Here is a 25632-nt window from a genome sequence, read left to right as displayed (position 1 = left end):
TCATGAATTGAATTGATGCACATCAAGATAATAACAGATATATGCACATGATAAACGGGTCACAGCTCTTGGAAATCAAGTATACCAATCGGATCCTTCACCCTATGGTCACATACTCTTTCACTTATTCCCCTCCACCCTCCCTTTTTTTTTCCCCTGTTCTTAACTTTTCTGTTCAAAGTGGTTGTGCATGAAATAGAATAGCTTACTTGAGTACATATCATACAGACCTCAAGTATGTTATTCTAAAAGCAAAATTTTAAATATTCACTGAACAAGATGTTAAAGTTTCACGGTACATGACAATTAATCAGAGTAAAAGCATCTTATGCTATCATGTTCAAACATGACAACAACCAATGGCAATTTGATCCATGCAAAAGGAATAAATATGCTACAAAACTTTTATAATAAAGACGCACTCTCCTCGAGAATATATCTTAAAGGTACTCCATCCCTAAACAATTCATTGTCCAGCCGTTCTACTTCACTTAGCTTCACTAAGCAAAAGAATCCGTGCAGATAATTATTTCATGAGCATCTAAAAGAGAATCAAGTAATTTGACTAATAAAGGCGTCCACAAATCCCCAACCATCATCAACATCAGGTCCCACCCAATAACCAATTATCACCATATGTGTACAAGAGCTAAAATTTAAACAACAAGAGATAAGTTCACCAAAATGGTTTATGGGTGCTGGTAAATGATGCTGAGACCTCCAATTTGCAGAATATTTTCCTTTATTTGACCCACATGGCATAAGAAGCTTTGTCGCTGCAATAAAATTTGATTCATCATCACTACATGTAAGCCAAATTTGTTCTACACTTCTACTGCAACTAGAGGAGATCAATGTATGGGCCTTGGGTCTATTTCTAACAGGTCAGTGTGTCTTCAGAATTTGACAAATTTCACGTACAAAACTTATATTCTCGCCTCCAGTTGTAACTTGGGAGGGCGTAAATCTTTGTCTTGTCAAACACCATTTTGCAAAGCAGAAAGTCAATTTGTATTACAAACCATATGGAAACTGAACATTCAACTCTTATTCCCCAAATCAAAAAAATTCAAACAAAGGCAGAAGAAATTTGGTCAATAGCTTGAAATCCTCAAAGAGATAGGGACTTAAAAAGCATGTCTTGTACACTATATCAACTTAATACAACCATAAAGCGTATGTTCTTTTACGAATACCATGATTTCAGACAGACAAAATGATATAAATCAGGATAAAACTACTAGCAGAAAAATCATAATGTAATGACCAGTAAGACAGAGAACATTTCATTGCCATATAGACAAGGAAAAGCACCTGTTATGCCGGTGGATTGGCTTGCAACACGACCACGAGCTGCTTTTCTGCAAAATATGTCCTGAGAGGCGATTCCAGACAGAAAATTAGTTACAAATACATATACGCTATCCATTCAACTTTTTTAAAACAAATTCGTACGCGAAAGAGATCCTTAATCTAGAATGAAGAATTTCCTTTTCTCCGAACAAACTAGAAATGTGAATGGAGCAACTTATGACAATCCAGGAAAAAAATTACCAACATGAATAAATTAACAGAATAACTATAAGGCTCCAATCTCCGTTCACTCTTCAATTTTTCCTCAATTTACTCGGCAGCTAAACAGAAACTTCAATTACAGCTGATTTCGGTAGTATGAAACGAAAAAAAAAGGTACTGCAAAGTAAAAGGAAATCTATATGTAGAGGCATAGCAGAATCGACAACAATAGCACCGCAGAATCTTGTACCGATCATTATCAAAAACAATTTGAAGAGAGAGAGTCGAGAGGGAGAGAGAGTCGAGAGGGAAAGATAGCAAGGGTTTGTTGATCCAATTATTACCTTGAGTGAAGTTCGTGGGACAGAAAGGACCAGTGAGAAGCTCAAACAGACTGAGCCCGCCATTGGAGTTTCGCTGCTTCGGTGGAAGAAATTGGAATGTACAAGAACCCGAACGGACCAAAACGCAACGTTTTACTTAATTGTGAAAAAATGTTATTGGAACAAAAGAGATTGATCTCGTGATTTCTCGTTTAACACACCTGGATAGCAACTCGTCCTACATGAAATCCCGCATGCCACCTCAGATCTTACAATGAGGTGTCGTGGTGGCGGAGTTTACTCGATTTGGAAAAAAATAATAATATGGGTCGCTACAAAAATATGATCAACCACGTTGTGTTAGAGTAGAAGCATTTCAGCTTCAAATTCACAGTGCAAATAGATATGGGTGTTTTACAATTCGTTTAGAATTGTAGAGTCATCCAATTAGGAGTGTTTACATTTCAGTTGTTTTTTTTTTTGCCATAAAAATAATTCACGAATCAATCAATTATTGATGGTTTGATCGATTTATCGGTTCTCACTAATATATCTTTGACCATAACCACCGACTAATTCGTTAATCGATTCGATCTGAACGGTTAATTTAGACAACTCTAAATCCAATGATTTTAGAGTTTTTTCATTATTAAAATTTATGTGATTTTTTTTTCATTATACCTCCAAATCATGTGCAAACACACCGATAAACACATCCAATAAGAATGAGTAATAATTAAATTTAATAATAAATATCTATAATAAAACAAGCTAAATTTAACAAAAAATTTTAAAAAATCATAAAATAAGAACGGATAATAATTTTTGAATAATTTTTATTCTATTTTTAAAATTAAACATAATAAACTCTGCCTTCACATCTTTAAGTGCCATAAATTCTTCAAATATACATATTTTGTACATAATTTTTGGAATCTAATGTTCATTACATAGAAAAAAAAAAAAAAAAAAAAGGTGCCCTTGGTATAGTAGTACAATCCACACAAATATAAAACCCATTCTTTGTACTTTCTAAATATATTCAGTAGTACTATCAAATTTTTTATTTTATTTTAATTTCATGGCTTTTAATTAGACGAACATTATATTTTTATTTTTATATTTTCAGTCTCTTCTGCACTCTCTATGTGTTCTCCCCTCTTGGATTCTTCATTGAGAGACCACAAACATACCCTTTTAAGATCCAAAAATGCTAAATTCTCCTTAGCCTTTCTTAATCAAATTCAGGTTTTGTTTATATTTCTTGGGGATTCTTTATGAACCACATTTACCCACCAACTGGTACCACAATTTCGATATCTGTTTAGTCACAAAGTTCCAACCTTTAGGGCTCCTGGATTCGTTTCATTGCAAAGTTTTTTATTTTCTCGGCAGATCAGAGCTCGGGTTGGCTGTGATTGCGTGATTTCAGCTTGTTGGGTTGCTGGGAATTTCAAACTTTTCTGATTTGTTGACTTTTCCGGTTGAAGTGTTGATCAATGGTGTTCAGACTGTCCGCTATTGGGTTTTTTGCGTGTTTCCCGTAGAAGATTGTTGAAATTCCATGCTTAGCTGATAAAGTTTTGATTTTAAGGCTCTATTTTTTAATTTGGCGACTCTGCATGCGCAAGCATTGAGGGCTCCTCTGCACAGGCGAAGAGGATCCCAAAATTGAGGTCTTTAAACCATTTTTTTTAAAGTTCGAATCATACAACCGTGTCTGCAGCGACTTATCCGTTGGAGAAGTATCAGAGTTTGCTAAATTTTGGACTAATTTTGGGCGTATGTGCGAGTAAATTTGGGGTAAAATGTTTAGCCCTGGTGCAGATAGTGGACGTGACGGTAGTGGAGCTTCAAGACCAGTTTTGATTCCAATGCGGTTCGTGTGGGCTTATGGGGGAAGAAGCGTCTATGTTAGTGGTTCATTCAGAAGGTGAGTTCTTAGGTTAATAAAATTTTGGTTTTATGACCACTGATTGGAATGGAATGTTACTGTCAATGAATGGCTTTTGGGATTTTAACTCATTGGCTAAAGGATAAATGCATTTCTTTAGAGCTTTTGTGTTTTTCCATCCCCAAATTGATGCATGGACGGGTGCTGTAATGGTATGTTTAAATTCACGTTTTGATGGTTATGGTTTGGAAACTATGTATATGCGCAGGTGGTCTGAGAATATACCTATGTCTCCAATGGAGGGTTGTCCAACTGTGTTTCAAGTAGTTTGCAACTTAACTCCAGGATATCACCAGGTGAGATATTTAGCGTATCCATCTTTCTCTATGATCAAACCTGATGTTACTTCCATTTTCATATTTTCGGTTCTGCTGTGAGTATCCTTGTTGTATCTTGATGATTCAACTCGTTTCATTAGTTGATAAAGGATATTTTTTAGAAATTATAGTCTTTATGATAGCTTTTGTTATGCCATTACTAGATTGTCATCTTGTAGATAAATATATTAATATAAGAAAGCAAAATATGCCTACTATTTGCCCCCTGTATCTCACTGATTAAAAAGAAAAAGAGAGCGGATGGGTAAATTTCTGGCTTTGGTCAGACATAAGCTTTGAATAGAGAAGAAACGGAAAACTGTCCCTGCAAAAAAGAGAAGGCTATAGGTCTTGATGAAAATGCTGCTAACGGGGATGCCTTTCTACTCCATGCTAGGCAAATTCAGTTGTTTTAAGGAGAATATAATATTGCTTATAAATCTAATTACCATTTACAATTAAATATTTGAACAAATCTCAACATTTATTTTGCATGGCCTTAGACTTATGTCATGAACACGATGCAAAAATTTCAAGAGGCTTGACTTTTAAGCAGGTGAAGGAGCTTGTTTATGTTAGTAAAAAGGTAAACAACTCTCGTGCACAAAGCTCCCGCTATGGGCAGGGTCAAGGACAAGCAAAATGTACGCATACCTTACCTCTACATATTATGTGGAGAGGCTGTTTCAGAATGTACTTATACCTTACCCCCCACATATTACATAGAGAGGTTGTTTCCAGGAATTGAAGTTGTGAGCTCTAGGTTGCTCCCCGAAAACGCTACCACTAGGCCACATTGTCTGTGCAGTTAATAATTATTCTTCTCATGATTTTTGCGTAGATAGTATGATTTCCGTGCTCAATGTGAAGTATTTGGTGTGAGGAATATTCAGATTTTTTTGACATTTATAGTTACATTGATATTTGTTTTGCCACTTTCACGTGCAGTACAAGTTTATTGTGGACGGAGAATGGCGGCATGATGAGCTACAGCCCTTTGTGAGCGGAACCAATGGGATAGTAAACACTGTTTTTTTAGCTAGAGAATCAGATATGACCCCTACAATTCTTCCTCAGGCTCCAGGCAGATCTAACATGGGGCTCAATGATGCCTACTTACGTCCAGTAAGGAAAATGTTCTTGTTTTTGGGTATTGTTTTACTTACTGTTTAAGGGTATGAGTTGATTGTTCTGGTATGTGACGGCCACAATTTATTGTCATCATTTATCTTACATGATTTCCTTATTCGCCATGATTGTAAGCTCGAGTCATAAAAATAGTTAAAGTTGAGGAAGCATTTAGAGTTGAAAATTACATCAGTATCTTAATTATGCAAAGATTGTTGGTGTTTGCAATGTTCAAGAGTTCTGCTTTTTCTTGTACTTTCCGCTGTTATAGTGATCCTCACTCAGCCTTGGCACCATTTGGGATCTGCATCACCAGATTTTATTTCCTTTGTATCAAAGAAAAATTGAAATACAAGCATAAAGTTTATCTAAAGAGTAAGCATGAATGGTGAGAAAGATGTGTAGGCCATATAGTTGAGGTAACTTGCAGATTTTTACTTCCTTGCATGCTTCATGATTCAATGTTGAGTGGAAGAGAAGGATAAAAAGAAAATCTTGTTTGCACTTTTTGGGGCTTGAGATAGAGAAGGGTGAAGACAACTACATGTCTATATATACTTTATCACACATCAAAGCGGGAGCAATAGATGCAATCATGCAAAAAAGTAAACTATGGGACAGCATACTGTTTCAACTAATTTTACATTCTTGTCCCAACAATATGATATATCTGTATAATCTTGTACCCTATTCTCCGTACCAAAATGTCCCATGCCTTGGTAACCTTTGTGAATCTTGTACAGCCACGTTTGTGGTTATCTGTATAAATGGAAATGAGCTTGCCTAGTGTCAAACGTTGCGTCAGAGGAGTTTCGATCATTTAATATATCTGGGAAGAAATAGTAAGAGGAAGTCGAACTAAATGCATAATTTATTACAAAACTACAATGAGAGGTAGACTGAAGGAACTTCATTCGAATTTTTTTCATATTGTAATGGAGCCGTCCAATAGGAATCCCTTCACTGGCTTTTTTTTTCCTCCCCTGGTAAGGGGGTTCATGAATATTTAAGTCTTCTTAATTCGTTGGCTTTCTTTTTCCCGTGCCAAAAGGTTGCTTTTCTTCCCTTCCATGAGTTCTAAGCAAAGGGTATTGGAAGCTTGCACGTGATGATTTCCTAACTGATGTATGCTGACCTAAATTCCTAATTGGTGATTTGGAACATCTGATTGTCTTGTGGTTGAAATTTTTTTATATCAAATGTTTTTTTTTACCTTATAGTGGACAAACCTTTTGTTCTGTAAACTGACACATGGCACTTATGATGATTGAACTGGAAAAGTTGGATACTGAGTGCCAGATCGTCAAATATCGTTATTTTATTAATTTCTTGCAATTTTCTTTTCTTATGTTATTCTACCTAAAAAGTGTGCCACATCATTGGGCCGTAAAATGTGTAGGATACAACTCCAAGGATCTCGGATGCCGATTTAAAGGTTTCTCGTCAGCGGATATCTGTGTTTTTATCAGGACAGACGGCATACGAGTTATTGCCTGAGTCGGGCAAGGTATGAATGCTTTACCTTTTTCTGGTGTCTATTATTGTGGACATATATTTGAATTGAACTGCTTACTTTAGCAAGCATCAACACTTTCTTATTTTGTTTTATATCGCAGGTTATGGCCTTGGATATTAATCTACCGGTGAAGCAAGCATTCCATCTCCTCTATGAACAGGTAAATCTCATTGATGCATAGAGGCACATATGCATAGCCTTACATGCAAGCCTAGAGTAAGTTTTATATTGGTCTCCAGAGATTTTTCTATTATGCAAATTCCTTTTGCAAAAGTTAAGATACATAACCATTACTTCTAGTGGGCCCGCCTTGCATAGTGATAAAGTTCTTCTATTGCAAAGTACTCCTCCTAGGTTGAATCCACGTAAACAGCATCTCCTGATGGAGAGTAAGGCTATGTTTATTTCTGCTTTCCAGACCCATGACACATTTGTTTATTTGGTTTGACTCTAGATATCACTTTTAATTAATTACCAGATATTATGTTTTTGACAGCTTTAAGCTATTTTCAGGGAATCCCCATGGCTCCTCTGTGGGACCTCTGCAAATGTCAATTTGTTGGAGTTCTAAGTGCACTGGACTTCATCCTGATCCTAAGAGAGGTCTGAATCAGATGAAAATTTTTTATTATATTTTTTGAATAATATTTTTTTCCATGATAAATTTAGAGTAAAAGTTCAATTTTAATTTGGAAAGATATACAAGCTACGCCAACATCTATAGACAACGTTCGTAAAAATGATAGAAATTCTTGAAAGTAGAACTTTTGATAATAAGGATTGTTCTATAGATGTTTTTTATTGATAATATATGTGCTACCCTAAAACTTTGGTGCTCCCATTCTTGAAAATCTTCTTGCTGCCATTTGTTTGTCCTCTTCGTAATTTTTGTTGCCCCTTCTTGGTGCCTGTTAAATAAAATTCTTTTCGCTTCAAAAAAAAAAAATCCTGGTATGGCCATGGGCCGCAAAGTGGAATAATTCCACCATACTACTACTTACCTGAAAATAAGATAAGATATTGTTCGGATATTAAACGTCCATACAATCTTAAGTGATTTCTTTATTTGATAGAAGCTACCCATCTTGGATCAAATATTCTTGTTGTTTGGGATATTACAAGTCCAAACAATCTTAGGTGACTTAATATATTTGATCGAAGCTACCCATCTTTGATCAATATTGTGTTTGTTTGGGACATTACACGTCGAAAAATCTTAGGTGATTTCTTAATATGCTCATTTATGCTGCATTTATGAGTTGGGCATCTTGTCTCTTCGCATTCAAGCAGTACATGTGGTACATAACTGCAAGGTGTGTAGCAGACTAACAGAATATCATTATCACCTTTAACATAAATGTCATTCTTCAATCTGACAACCTTCTGGATGCATTCTTCCCCTTCATCCAACCAACTCTAATTCCGTGGGATTTTCTTTATAAAATACCTGACAGTTTCTTAAAACTTGGAATGTGTGAAGCTAAGTCAAATTGAGTGAAATTATGTAAAACCATATGTAGTAGTTTTCTTGTCGTGCATTTCGGAACCTTTTATGCTTAAATCATATAATATTGTCTAACTTGCTAATCCAGCTAGGAAATCATGGATCAAGTTTGACGGAAGAAGAATTAGGGATGCATACAATAGCAGCATGGAAGGAGGGCAAAGTACAACTTAACAGAAAAATTGATGACTGTGAAAGAGCAGTTCCTTCTCATCTCATCTCTGTGAGTGCTCTATTTGATGTCTTGTCGCCTGTGCCACTAAGAGAATCGAAGGAAGGGCTATAATAATAATAATAACTTGAATTCATGTATGCTTAATTGCTTATAATCAATAGGATTTGAGTTCATGTGTGCTTATGGTTAGCTTGCGTGTATGTTGGTCGTTCTTGGCAGTGCACATGTTTAAGTAAAAGGCTGTCGGGCAGTTGAAGTCTCTTCGGAGATTTGCATCATGATGTGTTGTCTATTTATTTATTTTATTATTTTTTTTTCTTTCTAATGTGCTTGGATTTTTTTTTTGCCGCTTCTTCACGAGGATGCCAATAAATGGTTCTAAAATTTAATGGTGTAGATTACAATAATGCACCTTCAAAGGTGGGATGTGAGACATCAATTGTGATATTATTGATTAATTGTGTTCTAGCTAATGCTTTGCAAACTTATTCTCTGCACTCCTTCATCCTCCCGTGGCTTCTTTTTTTTTTATTTTTAATGGTGAACAGCTCCTGTGTGTTTTTAGGGGTTTTTTTTTTGAAGATCCAGTATTTTAGCTGTAGTTTGTTTGATTGATTGATAATGATCTTGTCTGCTTACTCTTTTGTTTAAACTAATATTTCACACTAATCTAATACTTTTTGAGTGTGATGTCCAGGCTGGACCTGATGATTCACTGAAAGATGTCGCTTTGAAGATTCTGCAAAACAATGTCTCAACAGTTCCCATCATCCATTCTTCTGGACAAGATGGTTCTTTTCCGCAGCTACTGCATCTTGCTTGCCTTTCTGGAATACTGAAGTGTAAGTTTTGCCATTGTTAATTGGTTCAGGGCACATGTTGTGGTGATAATATCTGGACCTGATTTTCAGGTATATGCAGACATTTTAGACATAGCTGTAGTTCCTTGCCTATTCTTCGACAACCAATTTGTTCAATTCCCTTGGGGTCCTGGGTTCCAAAAATTGGTGAATCTAGTGGACGGCCATTCACAATGTTGAAACCAAATTCTTCTCTTGATGCTGCCCTGTCTTTGTTACTGCAGGGTAAGTGTCTCCTAACTATGTTCTTAGGAAATTTTGGTTATGTTGATGGAGTAGACATTTAATCTCAAATTAAGTTGCCGCTTTTAGTGCTTGTCCTTTTATCATAAACCTTGGTACCGTATTTTTGCTGCCTTTTCCAATTTTCTTAAATGCATCATCATCTGTCTGATGTAAGCTAAATGCAGCATTATGGAAATAAATTTGGGTAGCAGTTACTGTGAAATGGAGGGATATATGAATAGTTTTTCTTTTCCAATGCTTCTACCTAGAGTATAGTTGAAGGTGCAAACTGGGTTTAGCCAGGGGTTGATCCATGATGTTAGCAGTAGACATGTCATTGATCATAACTATGTAATGTTAAGTAAGCCACCACGGTTGGCCAAGAAAGGTCGCTAATACTATTATATATTTGTCAATTGCTTAACTTCTACAATAAGGTCACTCATTTCATGTCCAGGAATGCAATTTACCAATGCTCCAGACTATGAGTTCAAATAAATTCATCAAAATAGGTTTAAACCATTACCCTAAAGCCATTGCCGGTTTGTATTTTTGTGCTGGGGTTTTCTCCTGCAAGGCCATGGTCCAAACAGGCTGGTCCCCGGCTTCAGTTTTAGAAATGCTAAATGTTTTCACTGGGGAAGTTAGCAATTGTTGGGTCCATTGTCTTTCATGTCTTCAATTGGAAGAATCCTCTCTCTTTCTATCTCACATGAGTGGGTACGTGTGATCCTAACCATCAACACGGCTAATTTGTTCTCCTTTATCTTGAACTCTTGCTCATCCAGCGCTATTACATTTCTCTTTTACAGCCGATGTCAGTTCAATACCTATAGTGGATGACAATGACTTGTTGCTGGATATTTATTCTCGAAGGTATATGCGTAAATTTTTTTGATTTGGTATTTTATTGTAGAGTAAACTTAATGAGGCAGGTATTTGTTATTTTCTTGACAGTGATATTACTGCTTTGGCAAAGGATAAAGCCTATGCTCAGATTCGTCTTGATGAAGTTACTATTCATCAGGTAATTGCTTACTGTCATTTACGTATTAAATTCAACCAAAGAGAAAGCTGGAATGGGACTCCATTAACTATAGGGAAGTTATGTTGCACGAAAGCATTGGCCTATATGATCCAGGAACATATGATGGAAAAACTTTCTTAGTGGGTCCTTTCTGTTTTATCAGAAGTGTTCTTGCGATTGTTGTTCAAGATTAGAGAATCACCAAAAATAATTAATTAAATACTGAGTTTTGCGGCCAGGTACAACACCTGTTAAAGTTGTTTGCTATTTGGCATAAGTGTGAATGCTGGTGTCATGCCAGAAAAGAGAGGGAGAGAGAGGCACCGATATTTGTAAATATACCTTGTTGATCACCCCCTTGAATTTGTTAATATACCTTGACTTGCTCGGAAATCATGCTTCAACCTTTTCTTTCCATATTTTTCAGAGATGCATGTAGTTATAGGATCTGGCAGATGTGGCATGGACAAACCATTTGCAAAGTCCACATAAATGTCTTGACATCTGAAATGTTTACCGAATAATCAGGACGAATACTCATTTTGCTCGAAATGCCTTTAAAATAACGCTCTTGTAACATAAGAAAATTTGTGCACGACTGAATCTCAGTTTTCACCCATCTTCTTTGACTCTTACAGGTATTGCAACTGGGACAAGATGCGAATTCTCCCTCTGGCTTCTTCAACGGGCAGAAGAGATGTCAGATGTGTTTGAGTTCTGATCCTCTGCAAAAAGTCATGGAGCGGTTGGCAAACCCTGGTATTCTCTTTGATCAACTATTTTTTTTACCAGTTGATGTAATCGCACTTCTGTTTGTTCATTTTGGATGTAGATTTAATCAAAGCATTTTTATCGCTTGTTTTTTTTTTTACAGGGGTTAGAAGACTCGTCATCGTTGAGGCAGGCAGCAAGCGTGTACAAGGGATCATCTCTTTGAGTGATGTGTTCTGGTTCTTGCTTGCTACTTGAGGGGGGTATCTAATGGTGGCTGGGACAGAGATAATGTATTTGACTGGGGCCAATTTTCCCTGCAGAGATTTTACGAAGACTAAGATTGATTTGAAAAGGGAAACACAAAACCCAAACTGAAAAGGAAGAGCAGTAAAGAAAATCTTGGATTTTTTTTTTCCAAAGTTACTGTTTCATATTTGCATATATTTTCAGCAACTTAGTGGTTTCACAACATACAAGGGTATACAAAGTTAAAAAGAGTTGAGAAGCCTGCCAGATTTGGGACTGTTGGGGCTTTGGTATGCGATGAAATTTCTAGAGGGTTTTATTTTATCTGACAAAGGAATAGGCTCCATCTTCAATTCTTCATGGCAAAAAATGTCAAAAATTGAGGTCAAAGGTGATTCCGAAATTGTGATTGCAGCAGCAAATGAACCTAGTTTGGTTCAATTGTGGATTGTGGAGATTAGAGCCAATAATCTAAGGCATTAGAAATGGTCTTTCATACTTTGAAGGCTGGTAAACCCTGAAAATTTATAGGCAAATTTGAAGGCCCGGAAGATTCATAGGTTAGGTAGCAATTGTTCTCATGATCTTGTAAAGTGAGCTATATCGATCCATTGGATCGGTTGCATTCCCATTAATGTACTAGAAATTTAAAATATTTGGATTTTTATTTAATCCCCTTAGTTTCCTCCTCTCTTTTAGTAAAATCTTGCCTTGCACAAAATAAAATTTAAAAAAAAAAAAAAAACAGATTTATGTTTAATAATCTACAGTAACATTAACAGGCACAAAAAATGTTTCTTGGTCCGCCATAGAGCTGATCATGAGTAAAGGTCCAAGAGCTGAGCCGTGCCAAGCCGGGTTTGGGTTTCACTGTAGTTTTCAATTTTAACGGTAAACCCAGCCCAAGCCCGCCCATGTAAGAAAATAGACACATTTAAAGCATTCTCTCAACACTAACCCTCTCTATATATTCCCATTTGATTATCAAAGATTGAAAAAAAGAAACAAGAGGGGGAAGAAAATTCATTTACTTTATTTGAATATGTGGGGAAAATGTCAAATGGGAATCTAAGCTACAGAAGAATAAAAAAAATAGAAAATTAAAAGGAAAAAGGTTGTCACTAGAATGTCAATGGCAGCAATATAATACTCTTCACCTGTTAGCTCAAGGACGATAAATTAGTGAAAGATGGAAGGAAGATGCAAACGCTATATACATAGAAATGATGGCAACGACCATTTTGAGTACCACCAAATCGAGTATATACCTTAACCGCCTCGGCTGAGGGATTGTTGGCATGTCAACGACCATATAAATCATGTTGGTATTAGAGCTAGTATTTGGGTTTTGATCCTTCCCATGCACATCTGTATCTCTCTGTATATAGGCAGGTTTTGAGGACAGCATGGACGCAAGCTTGTCACAGCTGAATCTATTATCTGAGCTACGTCAGCTGGAGGATATTGCCGTTCAGTACATGTCTGCACGTTAATAAGAAACAACTCAGCATCTACTAAATATTACCAATTCCGCACCACGGAAGGTGAAGTTTTCGACAAACTGAACTTACTTGTATCATGAGTAGAGTAGAAACACACGAAGTTATTAGCTCCGAAGAAATTTTTGCATCATTTTTGTCTGTTTCATCTCGTGGATCGGATCCAGATACACTACAAGCAAGCTGAGGCTCTGATGTGCAAGTGATCGAGCGCTTGCAATGATCCAAAGTGCCATTGACGTGCTCTGAAGACCTGACCATTGGCACCCTAGAGTCAGATGTTAGTTGCCTTTTATCTACAGATTCCAAAGAGGCTCCAATTCTCATGAATGCATCTTCCCCTTCCTTCAATGATGACATTGCCTGAAATATATATTGCTTAATCAAGTATTATTAAACTAACTGTGGATTTTAAATTGATAAAAATGAAGCTCTATTAGATCTTTCATACATCATCTTACAAACAAGAACTAATTTATAAGCCACTAACAAAGCAAAACGCAATATTCAACAACCTTTTTTTAAAGCTGAACCACTTAAGCAAAACGATTCTGTACCCATTTTTCCAAACATAGTCACAGTTGGTTGTTGAACAGAAAAAAATATAGAAGAGAAACAAAACCGAAACTAATGATCACTTTCAAGTTTCAAGTGAATTCCAACAAATAAGCATGTGCGCAGAGACTCGATACCTGCATAGCAGCATTCACCATTGTATGTGCTTTTGATCTTGATCTCCTGACAATTTCGACCACACTAGATCCTGATTCTTGGGAAACTGAACTCTCAGGAGAAATTGACAAGTCAACTTGAAAATTGGAAACAGCTTGGGGCTTCAGCCAAGGAGGTAGAAGACTTCCTTTGCAAGTATTCTGTTGCCTCAGATTAGGTAAAGCAGAAGATGCCTGCCAGAAAGGAATCAAATTCACAGAGAGGTCAAAGAAGAGATGGAAGATTGAAGCAAAGATGCAGTGTGGTACAGGCTTAAAAGGTTCAAAATATTTTAGACAGGTTACATTTATTTTTGTTTTCCAAAATGTCATAATTCATGATCCTGATCTCAATCAATACAGCTTCCAATTAGGCCATAAAAGAGGTGAAGAAACAAAGTGTAAGCTCTTTTCAATCTATAAGTAACTCAGATACTAGGCATAAGTGCATAACCGCATAAAGTGCAAAAGTAAGCATGCTAAAGACAGTTGGCGGGAAATTGTAATAGGACAGCAGCTACTCAGGAAAGATAAAGTTGATCCTACTAATGGTGTGGAAAACCCTCACACAAACAAAACAAATACCAGATGCATGAAGCAGTTGGACTTTATGGTAAGATGGATTGGCTACAGACATCTCATATTATAATGTTATGTATCCACTATATCATAAAACCTTTTTACAAAGAGCACAAGTCAGCTCAGAAAATACTTGTGTCAGTTTTCCCCGCTTGAACACTTACCAAATTAGAAGATCGAATATAGGCCGCTTGCGCACTGACGTTATTAGTTGTTGCCTTGGGTTGTGAAATGGAAAGCTCTGTTTCTGCCTGGAAAATAATTCAAAGATCAATCTATATCACTGCAAACGTGAGAACTAACTCTCGCAATAGGACACAGTACGTAGGTTGATGCTACTGTTTGCATAGGTTTTTATACCATGACAATAACACAAGAAGAAAAGGACATTTTGAATCATGAAAGGGTCATTGAAGAAACCATAATAGTCCAAGTCTATACAGAAAAGGGACCAACTCCTGCAGTTGACTGAACGAATCTAAACCATGACAAATAAAGAGAGAAAAAGTAGGATTCAAGGAACCATGCTTAAAAGAAAGACAGCCCAATTCCTTAAAATATCATTTTGTATGAAGAAAAGTAGGATTGAGAGAGAGCTGAGAGTAACAGGTGGTGGACAGACCTCATTATACATTCAGAACAAAGGATTTAGCAGTAGAATGATTAACAACATGCATAAAAATGAAGAATGAGTACTGAAAACATGAATACACTGTCCTGGGAAATGACTGTAAGATTAAGGAAGCATTCTATGCCCCACCTGCTTGACCAAAGTATTCATAGGACTGGAAGGCCTCTCCTGATGCCCACATGATGTGAATGTCATGGAGCCTCCAGAGTTAGAATGTCCATGCGCTTGCAGCTCCTTTGGTATTGGAAACCTCCGTCTCCTAAGAACTTCAGGCATATTATCCAAAGGATTTGCAGGCATGCAGTCAATATCCTGTGATGGAGTTCCTCAAAAGTCATTCCAAAGAAGGAGACAAAAAGGATACTTGAAAAAAGAGAGATGGATTCGACCATTGGCAATATGGTAAATGATGACCAGCAGTTGCAATAAACTTATATAAATCATCTGGAATTCGAACTTTCAACAAAAAAAAGATAACTAATCCAATTAAAAGCCCAATGTGATAAAATGCACCATGCATTGAATGACCACAACATTTAGAATAAATAGACAGGCAGAAATAAACTAAACTAGACTGTATTTGGAAAAAAAAAAAAACAAAGAAAGAGATCTACTCAAATTGAAACAAGACCTAGGTGGTATCGTACAGGCAAATGATTTAGTAAACCTCGGTCTATGATACTTGGTTGATCCCAAGCTTTTGGCAACAACAGGACTACTGCAATAGATATGCAGACATATTACGTATATGAAAAAATGAAGCTAACTGGCTGCAATCAACCATCCCATTAGTTGCAGGAGAAAACATCAAAATACTCATATTTCGCTGGTATTACAACACATTCCAGCTGCCTTACTACTCAACCTCCATAATAAAGACAGGAATCATATGTTGCACACCAAGGAAATAGAAGTGACTAAGTATGACTATGTTGAATCTTCAAGAATCTAAATCAAGTCAAAATTTTGTGGTGGCAAAGCTATGGATTGGCACAGTTTGACTTGTAAATCTGAATGTTTTCCCCATGTTTTAATAAATACACATCATTGAATCTGGATTTTATGGTGCGTACACGATGAAAACATAATAAATATAGCCCCAAACAAATGGATTATATGAAAATCAACAAAATGTTAATATAAAAATTCGTAAGGAATGGAACTACCATGACAAATCCAACACCTATTTCAGGACGGTCGAACTGAACCCTACACTTGTCATGATCTACAGTAAGCACTTTTCCACAATTAACATCTCTTGTTTTGGGATGAACGGCAATTACTTGCTGCCCAACTGATAGTGGCCAAGCTAAGTCCGTAGGAAGGCCTTCCCTAATACCACTACGAAGTTCACTGTAATGCTTCCTAACAGAATCCCGGTATTGATTGAGTTTTTCCCTCTCTTCACATAGAAAACGTTCGGAAAACCTCCGAGGTTTGCCAAGAGAGCTGTATCAATAGGCCAAAGCAACGTAATGATAAGCATTGATATTTAGAACAATTTTAAGTCAACAAGGCCATCTGCCAGGTAAAAGGACTCAGGAAAACTAAATACCTTCTTATGACGCCCCATTCCACACGAGTTAGCCTTGGGATGTGCCCCAATCCAACATGATTTAAGTATTCCACGAACTCCCTTTTAGCAAACCAAGGGTAGTCAATTGAACTATAGAACCATTCAGAGATGCACCATTTTTGTACCAGCCGAGAGGACAAGCAACTACAAAGCTTTTCCTGTAATTTGAGCATGAACTAAATGCATAAACCAGGTCCCAAGTTCCAATAACAGAGGTTATTGAAGGAAAAAATACATACATATAATTTTATGTGAAAGAAGAGACAACTCTACCTTCAATATGTTATCCTGAAACTTCATTGTGTTATCAGAAGTCTTCATCTCTTTTGGGGAGAATGTTCTCTTAAGATCCATCTTACGTCTGCTTCTTTTACTAGGTAGAAAACTAACCTGGCTTGACGAAGAAACTTGTGTAGTTGATACCTCTAGATCAGCCCGCAATGTTGTCCTATAACTGTCAATGGAGGAATCCCCAGGCGCTCCCACCGATTGCCATTGTTTTAAAGAAGACGAAATTTGGTCACTCTGTCTTCCATTCATCTTAAATATATACTCCTCTTCAGCTAAGACCTAAAACAAATGAATCGAAAGTGTATAATAAAATATCAACATCAATTTGAAGCCAAATGAACACAAATATATATTAATCTACCTAGTCCCACAATAATTCCCAATACATCCAGAGACCTCGGGCATACACACATGTATGTGATAACACATGTAAGTTTTCAATTGAAGAGAAAAACATAAAAATCTTTCATATCTAGGATAGATCGAGTTTGCATACTAAATCACCTTTTATAAATGCATTTAATAGATATGAACACCCACAAATCATCAAACTAATGATCCTATGAAAAACCACAAACATTTCAAGGACTTTAGTTTTGATTCACAATTAGCTCAAAATATGGATAAATCATCGGTCAATCTGGAGATAAAATTTATATGATAGGGAATGCTATTTTATAGACATTGATAAGGTCCAGAATACGAGAAACCTTTGAACTAGCGTTTTGCTCGCAAGAAACAACTTAAGGAGAAGCGAAAGTGGTGATATATGGAGAACCAAGGAACTAGAGGAAAACAGATGACAGAAAATATTAGATGCAGTTGTGGTGTTACCTTCTGGAAGAGTATATTAATAGGCAGCATAGTTTTCTTCATCATGATGATTAAGAGGTTCAAAATAGAAATTCTCTTTAGTTTAAAAAGTATGATGCATGTTAAATGGGACCGCTAAAAATGTGTTTCAGAGATTGTTCTGCATGTCATTGACTTTATCTCCTGTAGACATTTGTAATTGGGGGCACCCTGTTGGAGCCTTCATTTATTATTTTTTCAATGAAAAATGAAGTTCTTTACCTTTCAATGAAAAAAAGGAAGAAAACTGCCGACTAACTAAATACTTCGTGTTCAAATTGCTAAACAAATGAAAAACCATTTTGAAAGTGGAGAATTATGTATGCGGGAAGTCAGGCCACACTCTTGCTTTAATTATGCAAGGCTTGTGAATTGTGATTAGGGCTTCAGTCATGTAGATGCACTCAATGACCTTCATGCTGAAAGAAACTAAGTCAGCCTAGTTCAAGTCAGCATAAGCATTTACAAACCTATTACAAAGACCCAAAAAAACAGCAAGCAAAGCCTTTACTATACCACAACATGGCAAAAAGAGTCTAAAGCAAAAGTATCGCTAAACAAGATTGTGAAGAATTTATGATGGAACTCTGCCCCCAAAACATAACAGATACAATTTATCATACCAAGTTATTTGCCAACAAAAAAAAGCTGTAAATATAGATTGCAGATGATGGAAAATAATATAATCTCCATACCTCAGGCTCTAAGGACTTTCTCAAATGAGAATCTGTATGAGCTTCAACATCTGATCTCTGCAACTTAAACTTGTCATGAGGGAACAAGACAAATACGGGTTTCAAAAGTTCACATCTTAATAAAGAATGCGTATGCCTACCTCCGATAACAAAGAATTGCGTTTTCTCTTGAGCTTATTACTTGCTACTTGTGGTGACATTTTTGTTCCAGAGACAAACACAAAGTTTTTTCCCAGCTTGGATTTTCTAGAGCTAGTATCCTCATGTGTAGTAATAGCGTGAAATACTTTTTCTTTTGAGCCCAGGTTTTTGGTTTTCCCTTTATGAAGGCTAATAGATGCGGTTCCATGCACATCAAATTTGTCACCTTCATCCATTATAATCTTTTCATCTTTCAACTGGACAGATGATTCTGGATCAACCAAAGAAAGGGGAAAAATATGTCAAAGGAACTAGACAGGACAAAAGAGAAAAAAACAAAAAAAACAGCAAACAGATAAAAACAACAGAAAATTAAAGGTGTACTCGGAGTCACTTCTCTTGCTGTTGTTTTTTAATTTGTTTAGAAAGATTCTTTCAGGAAACAAAAAAGAAAAGAAAAGAAAGACCATTCAAAAGTTTGTTCCAGTGGCCAAATTTCTTAAAAAGAAAATCAGCAAGACGATGCCATAGCTTCTTTGGTTAGTAGAAGCTATGGCATTGTCTAACAAGCACATTTTTTCCTTTCAAGTTTTCAACGTCAGAAGGATGACCAAAGAGTTATTAGTTTTCAGTTTTAAAACCAATTTCCATATTTCAATTTGTATCCTCAGTTTCAATCTTCAAAAGTTTTGGCAGCATAAGCAAAGGGCCTCCAAGAGGACTTAACAATACTATAGCATACAGTACCCATGTCTTGTCAAATTACTAACGTATTTTCAAATTTGAAGGTATAATTGAGCAAAAGAAGAGATGTGTATAATGAAAAGTTATGCTTTAAAAAATCTGTGACATCATGAGAAGGCATTGGATCAGAATAAAAGATTAAACCTGTCATATCCCTGAAAGTAATGGTCAGAAGACCAAAAGAAATTGATAGGGTCATGCCCATACACGCCCAGCACCCAAGACCCAACCGACACCCACTCACATGGGCCGGCTGTACCCAAGGCCTCCCAACCCATACTAGAAAACCTTGGGTACTAAGGGAAACCCATACTTCCCCCTAATAAACAACACCTTAGCTCCCACATCTTTCGATGTGGGATAATCCTCTCAATACCCTCCCCTTCAAGACCAACGCCCACGTTGGTCGAGCACCATGGCCGACCACTCCGCAGGCGAGGCCCCAAGTTGAAGGCACAACAAGATCATGCTTCGATACCATTGATAGAGTCGCGCCCATACACGCTCAGCACCCAAGGCCCAACCGACACCCACCCATATGGGCCGGCTGTACCCAAGGCCTCCCAACCCATACTAGAAAACCTTGGGTACTAAGGGAAGCCCGTACTTCCCCCTAATAAACAACACCTTAGCTCCCACATCTTTTGATGTGGGACAATCCTATCAGACACCATCAGAGTTTAGAGGATAGTTAAGTATTTATTAAAACAGGAATCCAAGATATCCAAACTAAAAGGGCATTTACGCCCTTCTAACAAACCAAATAATGAATTATAATCCTTATAAGACTCCAACGCTTAAGTGTGATAGCATCCAATTTTTCTCTTTCTTATTTAAGTGCAAGTGCAAGCCCAATAATGCAGGCACACAGTTCAAAGAAAAAAGCACTCTGCTCCCTCTCCCCAAAATAAAGTAACGCAGGAGCAAATGAAATATAACAAGAAAAAGTATATGCATGTACGCACCAATTTCCCTTAGCGAAACGTCTGCTAACATTTGCAAAGCATACAAGGCATGGCTTTCATCTGCGGAGGAAAGGAGCATTAACACAAATATAACTACACAAACAGAAGTTATAAAATTTTCATGTTTGCACCTCCTTGGTGCTTCAATAAATCATCTTTTGAATTAAAAAAAAAAATGTTCGCACAAATCCACACAGCAAGCAAAGTTCCCACAATGTAACCAGAGGCAAAGATGAAGGCAACATTCGCTTTATATAATCTGGCACATTCCCAATAGTTCATATTTGTTTTACAAATTGAATCCAAAAAGTAAGCCACATATCCCAATTCGTTTTTCATGTCGAAACTCATTCACATTTCCCAAAGCAGATGGTTAACTTTACATCCGTCAACCTTGCAAATGAATGAAAGGATTATCTTATATAACCAAAAACACAAACAGCAATAGTTGAACTCAGAACTAAAATACCTCCAGTAAAAAGTTTCTTGCTTCGCTTTCTTTGACCATGAGAGATCTGCTCATCTTTAGTATTTGACACAGCAATGTATGCATCCCCATTAAGAGAATTGACTCTGAGTCCTTTAGTGCCACTACATGCTTCTTCTTCATCATCAGACTGACCATGTTGAATCATTTCAACTCTCCCTTTCTTTCTGTAGATCTTTTTCCCCTTTCGATGAATTTCAACTGCACTTAAACCTTCCATATCCACCATGGTTATTGTATCTCTAGCGGAAGAACTGTTTTCAGCTACCCTAACTCGTACACCACTCTCCATCAAGTTTCCACGTATGGAAGAATCATGAAGTTTGGCCTCACCATTTTCTGATTGTGACATCTGATGAAGTAGAAAAGAAACGAAAGGCATCATTCAATAAAAGAAAATAGGAAACACAACAGATTGATGGCATACAATATGAATGTAAAGTCACGCACCTCCCTCTCGAAGTGTGTAACAGCTGGTGACTTGATAAGCTCCATTCTTCTGTTTGCTGCCCTGGAGACTGGAGGAGAGCCTCCTTTCAATGACGCCTCGGTTAATGCAAGGGCTGCAACATGGGCACCCTCATCGCCATTAGTATCAGCCTCCACTGCCCTAACTATTGTCTTAGGAGAAACATGATTTTCTGCATCATCTCTCATACAGAAAGTGGGGAAGCGTGGTGTCCTTTTCTTAACCACAAGAGGCTGACCACCTAGTTGAAAATTAAAATCATCACAGTGGACTCACACTTAAAATAGTATCAAATTTCAATTTTCTTATGGTAAATAACATGGAATCATGTTCAGTTGATGCATTTACATGAGCTTTTCAACCTTGTAGCTGGGCAACTTATTATAAATTATTAAAAACTAAAACGTGAAACAAAATTGAAACATCATAGCCAAGAAAAACTACAACTCCAGAAGTTCCTAACCAATCCAAGCCCAAATAATCAAGTACCTGGCTGAGTTAAGCTGATTTGAAGTCTTACTTACGGACAGTGTAGAATTACTTCTTAACAGAGATACAAAATTTTGTTGTGTCACCCCAAATTTCATTCACTGATATCCAAAATCATTTGTAACCAAATATTATCTGAAGTAATCGATATTCAATACTTAAGCTGCATTGGATTTTGGTTTGAACACACTTAGCAAACAACAAAAAGAGGGGACACGATAACAACATTAAAATTCACCATACAATAGCATTTAGGTATCGACTGGACCAAACCCAATAAACAAAACATGAGCATAAAAATTGCTAAAAGAGAACTCTTCCATTTTTATTTCCTAGAAAAAGGTAATGATATCACGAAATTTTATTTCTAAGAATGAGAAATGAATCAAAGTTGTCTTCCAAAATGACTACAGTTTACCATTAATCCTAGACAATAGTTGTTATCTGAAAGTTTAAAGAGAGGAGAAGATTTTCCCTTCTTGAATTATACTTCCATTAGAACTCTAACACATCTTTTACCATTATAACTCATGGATGGAATTCGGCCTTTGGTTCTTCTTTACTTTATCTTCAGTTAACTTGAAATATTTTATGTTCGATATACTTTCATTAAGTTATTGTTCCTAAACCAATCTCTAATAGAGGGAGTTTATTACCAGGAAATGAGCCTACAACCAATGAAAAGCACCTCATGAACTCTAAACTATTTATTGTCCTACCATTTGCACTATGACAAATCTTCTCCTCAATGATGTAAAAATAGAAGGAAAACAATAGGAAGAACCTATCTATCAAAATGAAGTAGAAGATTAAAAAACACCTAAAGAAAATGCCCCTCCCAAGCATGTTAGCATACCATCCGTGTAGACCTTCTTCAATGATGCTAGGCATCCATCACTAGATGCCTTAGAGCGAGGCAAAAGATTTTCCTTGAACCCAATTTGTTGAATTTTAGCCCTCTTACATTTCTGAGGTTGAGATGGCATTACAGAAACTTCATTGCTCTCCCGTTCATTGTCACTTGCTTCCTGTCAGTTCAATATCCACAATAATAACATTCCTTTTCACATTTTCAACAAATTAAAACAAGCTCAAGATTGTGATTCAACTAATCAGCAAGCAAACAGATCAAGACACATATGACAAGTCCTGAATGACAAACCAGTTAATACATAAACTTCAAATTAAAACATTTAGATACAGTGTTCAAACAAATGGAAAATTTTAGTATTGAATCATACCATGACGTTGTAGTGGTCGGTCATCATTGCAATAAGGCCTACAACAGAAGCTGTTCCTTCAGGGAGGGACAAATATGCCTGTAAATTAAAACAATTAAATAATTACTATACTATGCTAATCAAGGCACTCAAACTACAGGAATTTTAAGTCTCACCCAGAATGTATAAATAATATTTAACACTAAAATGTTGGCAAGGTAGTTTACTATCAAGTAGCAATAAAACCAATATCTTTTAAGGCAAATGACTGACTCAACTTGTCAGGAATATAAAAAAAAATTCCGAGGACATGCCAGAAATATCAAAATGGGAATATATCATATCACTTCTCCTGCACCAAAGCTTTATACAGTACGAACTTTTAGTGTTAGAAACCTAACAACTTTACAAATTAACCTTCAACAAGTCTGATTCATTAGCCAAGTAAACCCGCACGTAATCATAAGTATCATTGAAAAAAGTTACTTTTCACAAAAGAAAGCAGATTAAGCTGAGCTGCTCAGAATAATAAAAGCATGCTACAAACTTCAACTCTGGTGGATGAATAAAGATGCTCCAGAAATAAAAGTGAAGAAAATAATTAAATGTAGAAAAAGAAAAGCAAAGATAAAGGGCTGAATCAGATGTATCAGATATTTCATCCAGAAACCAATTTTATCTGTGGCTATGATAATCCAAATGAAAAGAAAGGTGATACATATTGCTCATAATCAACAACACTGAACTAAAAAATGTACCCATACCTTATTCATATGATAAAGGCCTTCTACCATTTCAACAGATCTGTTCTGCAGTGCAGCAGCTACCTGGACATAAGTAATCAGAAGGAGAAGATTATACAAAGTGCAGGCTAAAACAATTGCCATACATATCACCTATCATGTTGGAAGGACAAACAGTATTCTAAACTGAATGATGAATGCAGATGATAATACCTTTTTCCAGTCCTTTCCATACTTTCGATATGCTTCATAAAAGCTCTGAAGCTCCCCCTTGTTCCACCGGGATCCTAACTTATCTGACAATTTCCTCTTCAGGGTATAAAAACACGTTGGTCAAGATAGTATACATGAACGTCAACATTCAATAAGTTAAAAATAAAGTCCTTTCTTCACTGAGATCCTAACTTATCAGACAAATTTGCTTTCTGCGAAGTAAATATGGTTACAACTTACAACATTACATATTCACAATTCAAACTTCACCAAGTGAAAATAAACATGTTTTACGGGAAACAGCTTGAGAGAGTCAGCATTGGACATATCCATCAATAAATATTTCAGAATGCATATTCATCGAAGGCGTGATTCTATATTCTACCCTGTTACGGATAGCTATAACAGTCTATCAAGAACCTTTAGAATAAATATAATGAGAAAACCAACTCTAAACATAAGACTATCTAAGAACCAGAGTGCAAAAAAATTCATACAATGAAAGAATATGCAAAAAATGGTAAACCGAGAATTTATCAAATGTCTGCTTCACTATCAATCAGTCTCACCACATGAAAAAATCATACATAAGAAGCAAAGACTCACCTTTTGTTTACTTTTGTTTGAATTACCGGGAGAAGTCTCATCTACATTTGAAAACCGCTTATTTACACTTCTGGATTTTCTGGCCGGGCCCATCAATAAATTCTTTTACCTGAAAACAAACATTAACGTGTCAAATAATGGGATTCTTGAAATAATCCCCATAGAAGATCCAGAGCTGCTGAGAAAATCAGAAACAAAAATGCCATCCATAGGAGTTTCTACTTACACCAAATTAACTTTAAAAAAAAAGAGACAACTTTGTAAATTAAAATAAAACAACAAATATATTTATCTTGTTAAACAATTTAATGTTCATACTTCTTAGAATTCCAGTTTCATTCTCAAAATTCCAGCAGAATTAATGCCCAAGATACAGTAATAAACACTGATCCAGAAAACAAAAGGTGAAAACAACTACAGTACGGCCAACAAACACCTAACAGCGAGCCTCACTTTTAGAAACCCGGTTTTTCAGATTTAAAAATTTACACCTTAAGAGTTTAGTATCAGTGGCAATTGATTGATTGACGCAAAAACAACTTCAATTCTTCATAATTCAATAATAAAAATTACTGCCTCACATCACAGCAATTGATGTCGTCTTCTACAAAATCTGAGAAGAACAAATAACGGATACCCACGAAATCCCTAAATTCAAATTTCAACACAGAGAACCAAGGAAAATCAGTCCAAACAACCGCACCAATTCAAAAACTACAATCAGATACAACTAAAATCAGTAAAAACACTTCCAAAGAATCGAAAAACACGCGAAGTTTTTAACACAATATTTCAAAATTCTACAAAAAAAGGTAAACTATTTCAATTCACTTTTCCAGTACATTTAAACCCTAATCTCTAGATCGGAAATCAATCACTCACTAATCGCAGGGATAACGAGATTTGAGAACGACTTGTCAAAGACGGGAGAGACGCTAGAGAGAGGAAGAAAGGTTTAGGAAAATTTTAGAGAGAGAAAGCTTGAAGAGGCGAGTAGGTTATAGAGAGAGAATTGCCGCGAAACTTGAATATAAAGGTCGGTGAGCCAATAAAAGAGTTCTCTTTTATCTCTTTTGCCGTTTTGGTTTTCCCTAATTCAATTTATTTTTCCTTTTCTGAATCGGATTTTAAAAATATAGGATTGTAAATCTACAATTTTTTTATACGTAAATATTACGAAATAATTTATTTTTTCAAAATTAATTAGTTAGGGATTGG

General features: G+C 36.3%; 3 protein-coding genes across 5 annotated transcripts; 1 reads left to right on the top strand and 2 right to left on the bottom strand.

Annotated features, from left to right (window-relative positions):
- Positions 1–375: 375 nt before the first annotated feature.
- LOC120011320 lies at positions 376–1999 on the bottom strand. Its single transcript, XM_038862407.1, has 3 exons — positions 1860–1999; positions 1315–1375; positions 376–776 (listed from the first exon to the last, which is right to left on the bottom strand). The coding sequence occupies exons 1-3, from the start codon at positions 1920–1922 to the stop codon at positions 553–555; spliced, it is 348 nt and encodes a 115-aa protein (XP_038718335.1). The 5' UTR covers positions 1923–1999; the 3' UTR covers positions 376–552.
- Positions 2000–2982: 983 nt separating this feature from the next.
- LOC120011177 (sucrose nonfermenting 4-like protein) lies at positions 2983–11677 on the top strand. 2 transcript variants are annotated; one of them, XM_038862243.1, is made up of 13 exons: positions 2984–3771; positions 4001–4088; positions 5058–5234; positions 6637–6744; positions 6854–6913; positions 7267–7356; positions 8346–8480; positions 9130–9274; positions 9344–9517; positions 10330–10393; positions 10475–10544; positions 11183–11303; positions 11419–11677. In XM_038862243.1, the coding sequence occupies exons 1-13, from the start codon at positions 3647–3649 to the stop codon at positions 11511–11513; spliced, it is 1452 nt and encodes a 483-aa protein (XP_038718171.1). In that variant the 5' UTR covers positions 2984–3646; the 3' UTR covers positions 11514–11677. The 2 variants fall into 2 exon arrangements, with proteins under 2 accessions (XP_038718172.1, XP_038718171.1); XM_038862244.1 differs by lacking the exon at positions 9344–9517 and having other exon boundaries at positions 2983–3771.
- Positions 11678–12504: 827 nt separating this feature from the next.
- Positions 12505–25426, bottom strand: LOC120010205 (protein ALWAYS EARLY 2). Of its 2 annotated transcripts, none has more exons than XM_038860927.1 (19): positions 25297–25426; positions 24415–24523; positions 23809–23904; positions 23617–23679; positions 22874–22951; positions 22453–22660; positions 21125–21384; positions 20657–21026; positions 20188–20247; positions 18478–18749; positions 18338–18394; positions 16773–17069; positions 16479–16657; positions 16090–16372; positions 15053–15235; positions 14457–14543; positions 13696–13908; positions 13076–13366; positions 12505–12986 (listed from the first exon to the last, which is right to left on the bottom strand). In XM_038860927.1, exons 2-19 carry the CDS (start codon positions 24505–24507, stop codon positions 12822–12824), a joined length of 3255 nt encoding a protein of 1084 aa, XP_038716855.1. In that variant the 5' UTR covers positions 24508–24523; positions 25297–25426; the 3' UTR covers positions 12505–12821. The 2 variants fall into 2 exon arrangements, with proteins under 2 accessions (XP_038716855.1, XP_038716856.1); XM_038860928.1 differs by having other exon boundaries at positions 12506–12986; positions 22489–22660.
- Positions 25427–25632: the final 206 nt, after the last annotated feature.

The sequence above is a fragment of the Tripterygium wilfordii genome, chromosome 12, assembly GCF_013401445.1.
Source record: "Tripterygium wilfordii isolate XIE 37 chromosome 12, ASM1340144v1, whole genome shotgun sequence".
Taxonomy (NCBI): Eukaryota; Viridiplantae; Streptophyta; class Magnoliopsida; order Celastrales; family Celastraceae; genus Tripterygium; species Tripterygium wilfordii.
This window is presented reverse-complemented; position numbering and strand designations above follow the sequence as displayed.

Coding starts and splice junctions, on each gene's coding strand:
- LOC120010205 (XM_038860927.1), bottom strand. CDS start 24,507: ATGGGCCCGGCCAGAAAATCCAGAAGTGTAAATAAGCGGTTTTCAAAT. Junction 20,248..20,656: donor CAAGAAACTTTTTACTGGAG/GTATTTTAGTTC, acceptor TTTCCTCCGCAG/ATGAAAGCCATGCCTTGTAT. Junction 18,395..18,477: donor GCAATTCTTTGTTATCGGAG/GTAGGCATACGC, acceptor TTTAAGTTGCAG/AGATCAGATGTTGAAGCTCA.
- LOC120011320 (XM_038862407.1), bottom strand. CDS start 1,922: ATGGCGGGCTCAGTCTGTTTGAGCTTCTCACTGGTCCTTTCTGTCCCA. Junction 1,376..1,859: donor TCCCACGAACTTCACTCAAG/GTAATAATTGGA, acceptor ATCGCCTCTCAG/GACATATTTTGCAGAAAAGC. Junction 777..1,314: donor CCAATCCACCGGCATAACAG/GTGCTTTTCCTT, acceptor ATTTTATTGCAG/CGACAAAGCTTCTTATGCCA.
- LOC120011177 (XM_038862243.1), top strand. CDS start 3,647: ATGTTTAGCCCTGGTGCAGATAGTGGACGTGACGGTAGTGGAGCTTCA. Junction 5,235..6,636: donor ATGATGCCTACTTACGTCCA/GTAAGGAAAATG, acceptor TAAAATGTGTAG/GATACAACTCCAAGGATCTC. Junction 6,745..6,853: donor TATTGCCTGAGTCGGGCAAG/GTATGAATGCTT, acceptor TTTATATCGCAG/GTTATGGCCTTGGATATTAA.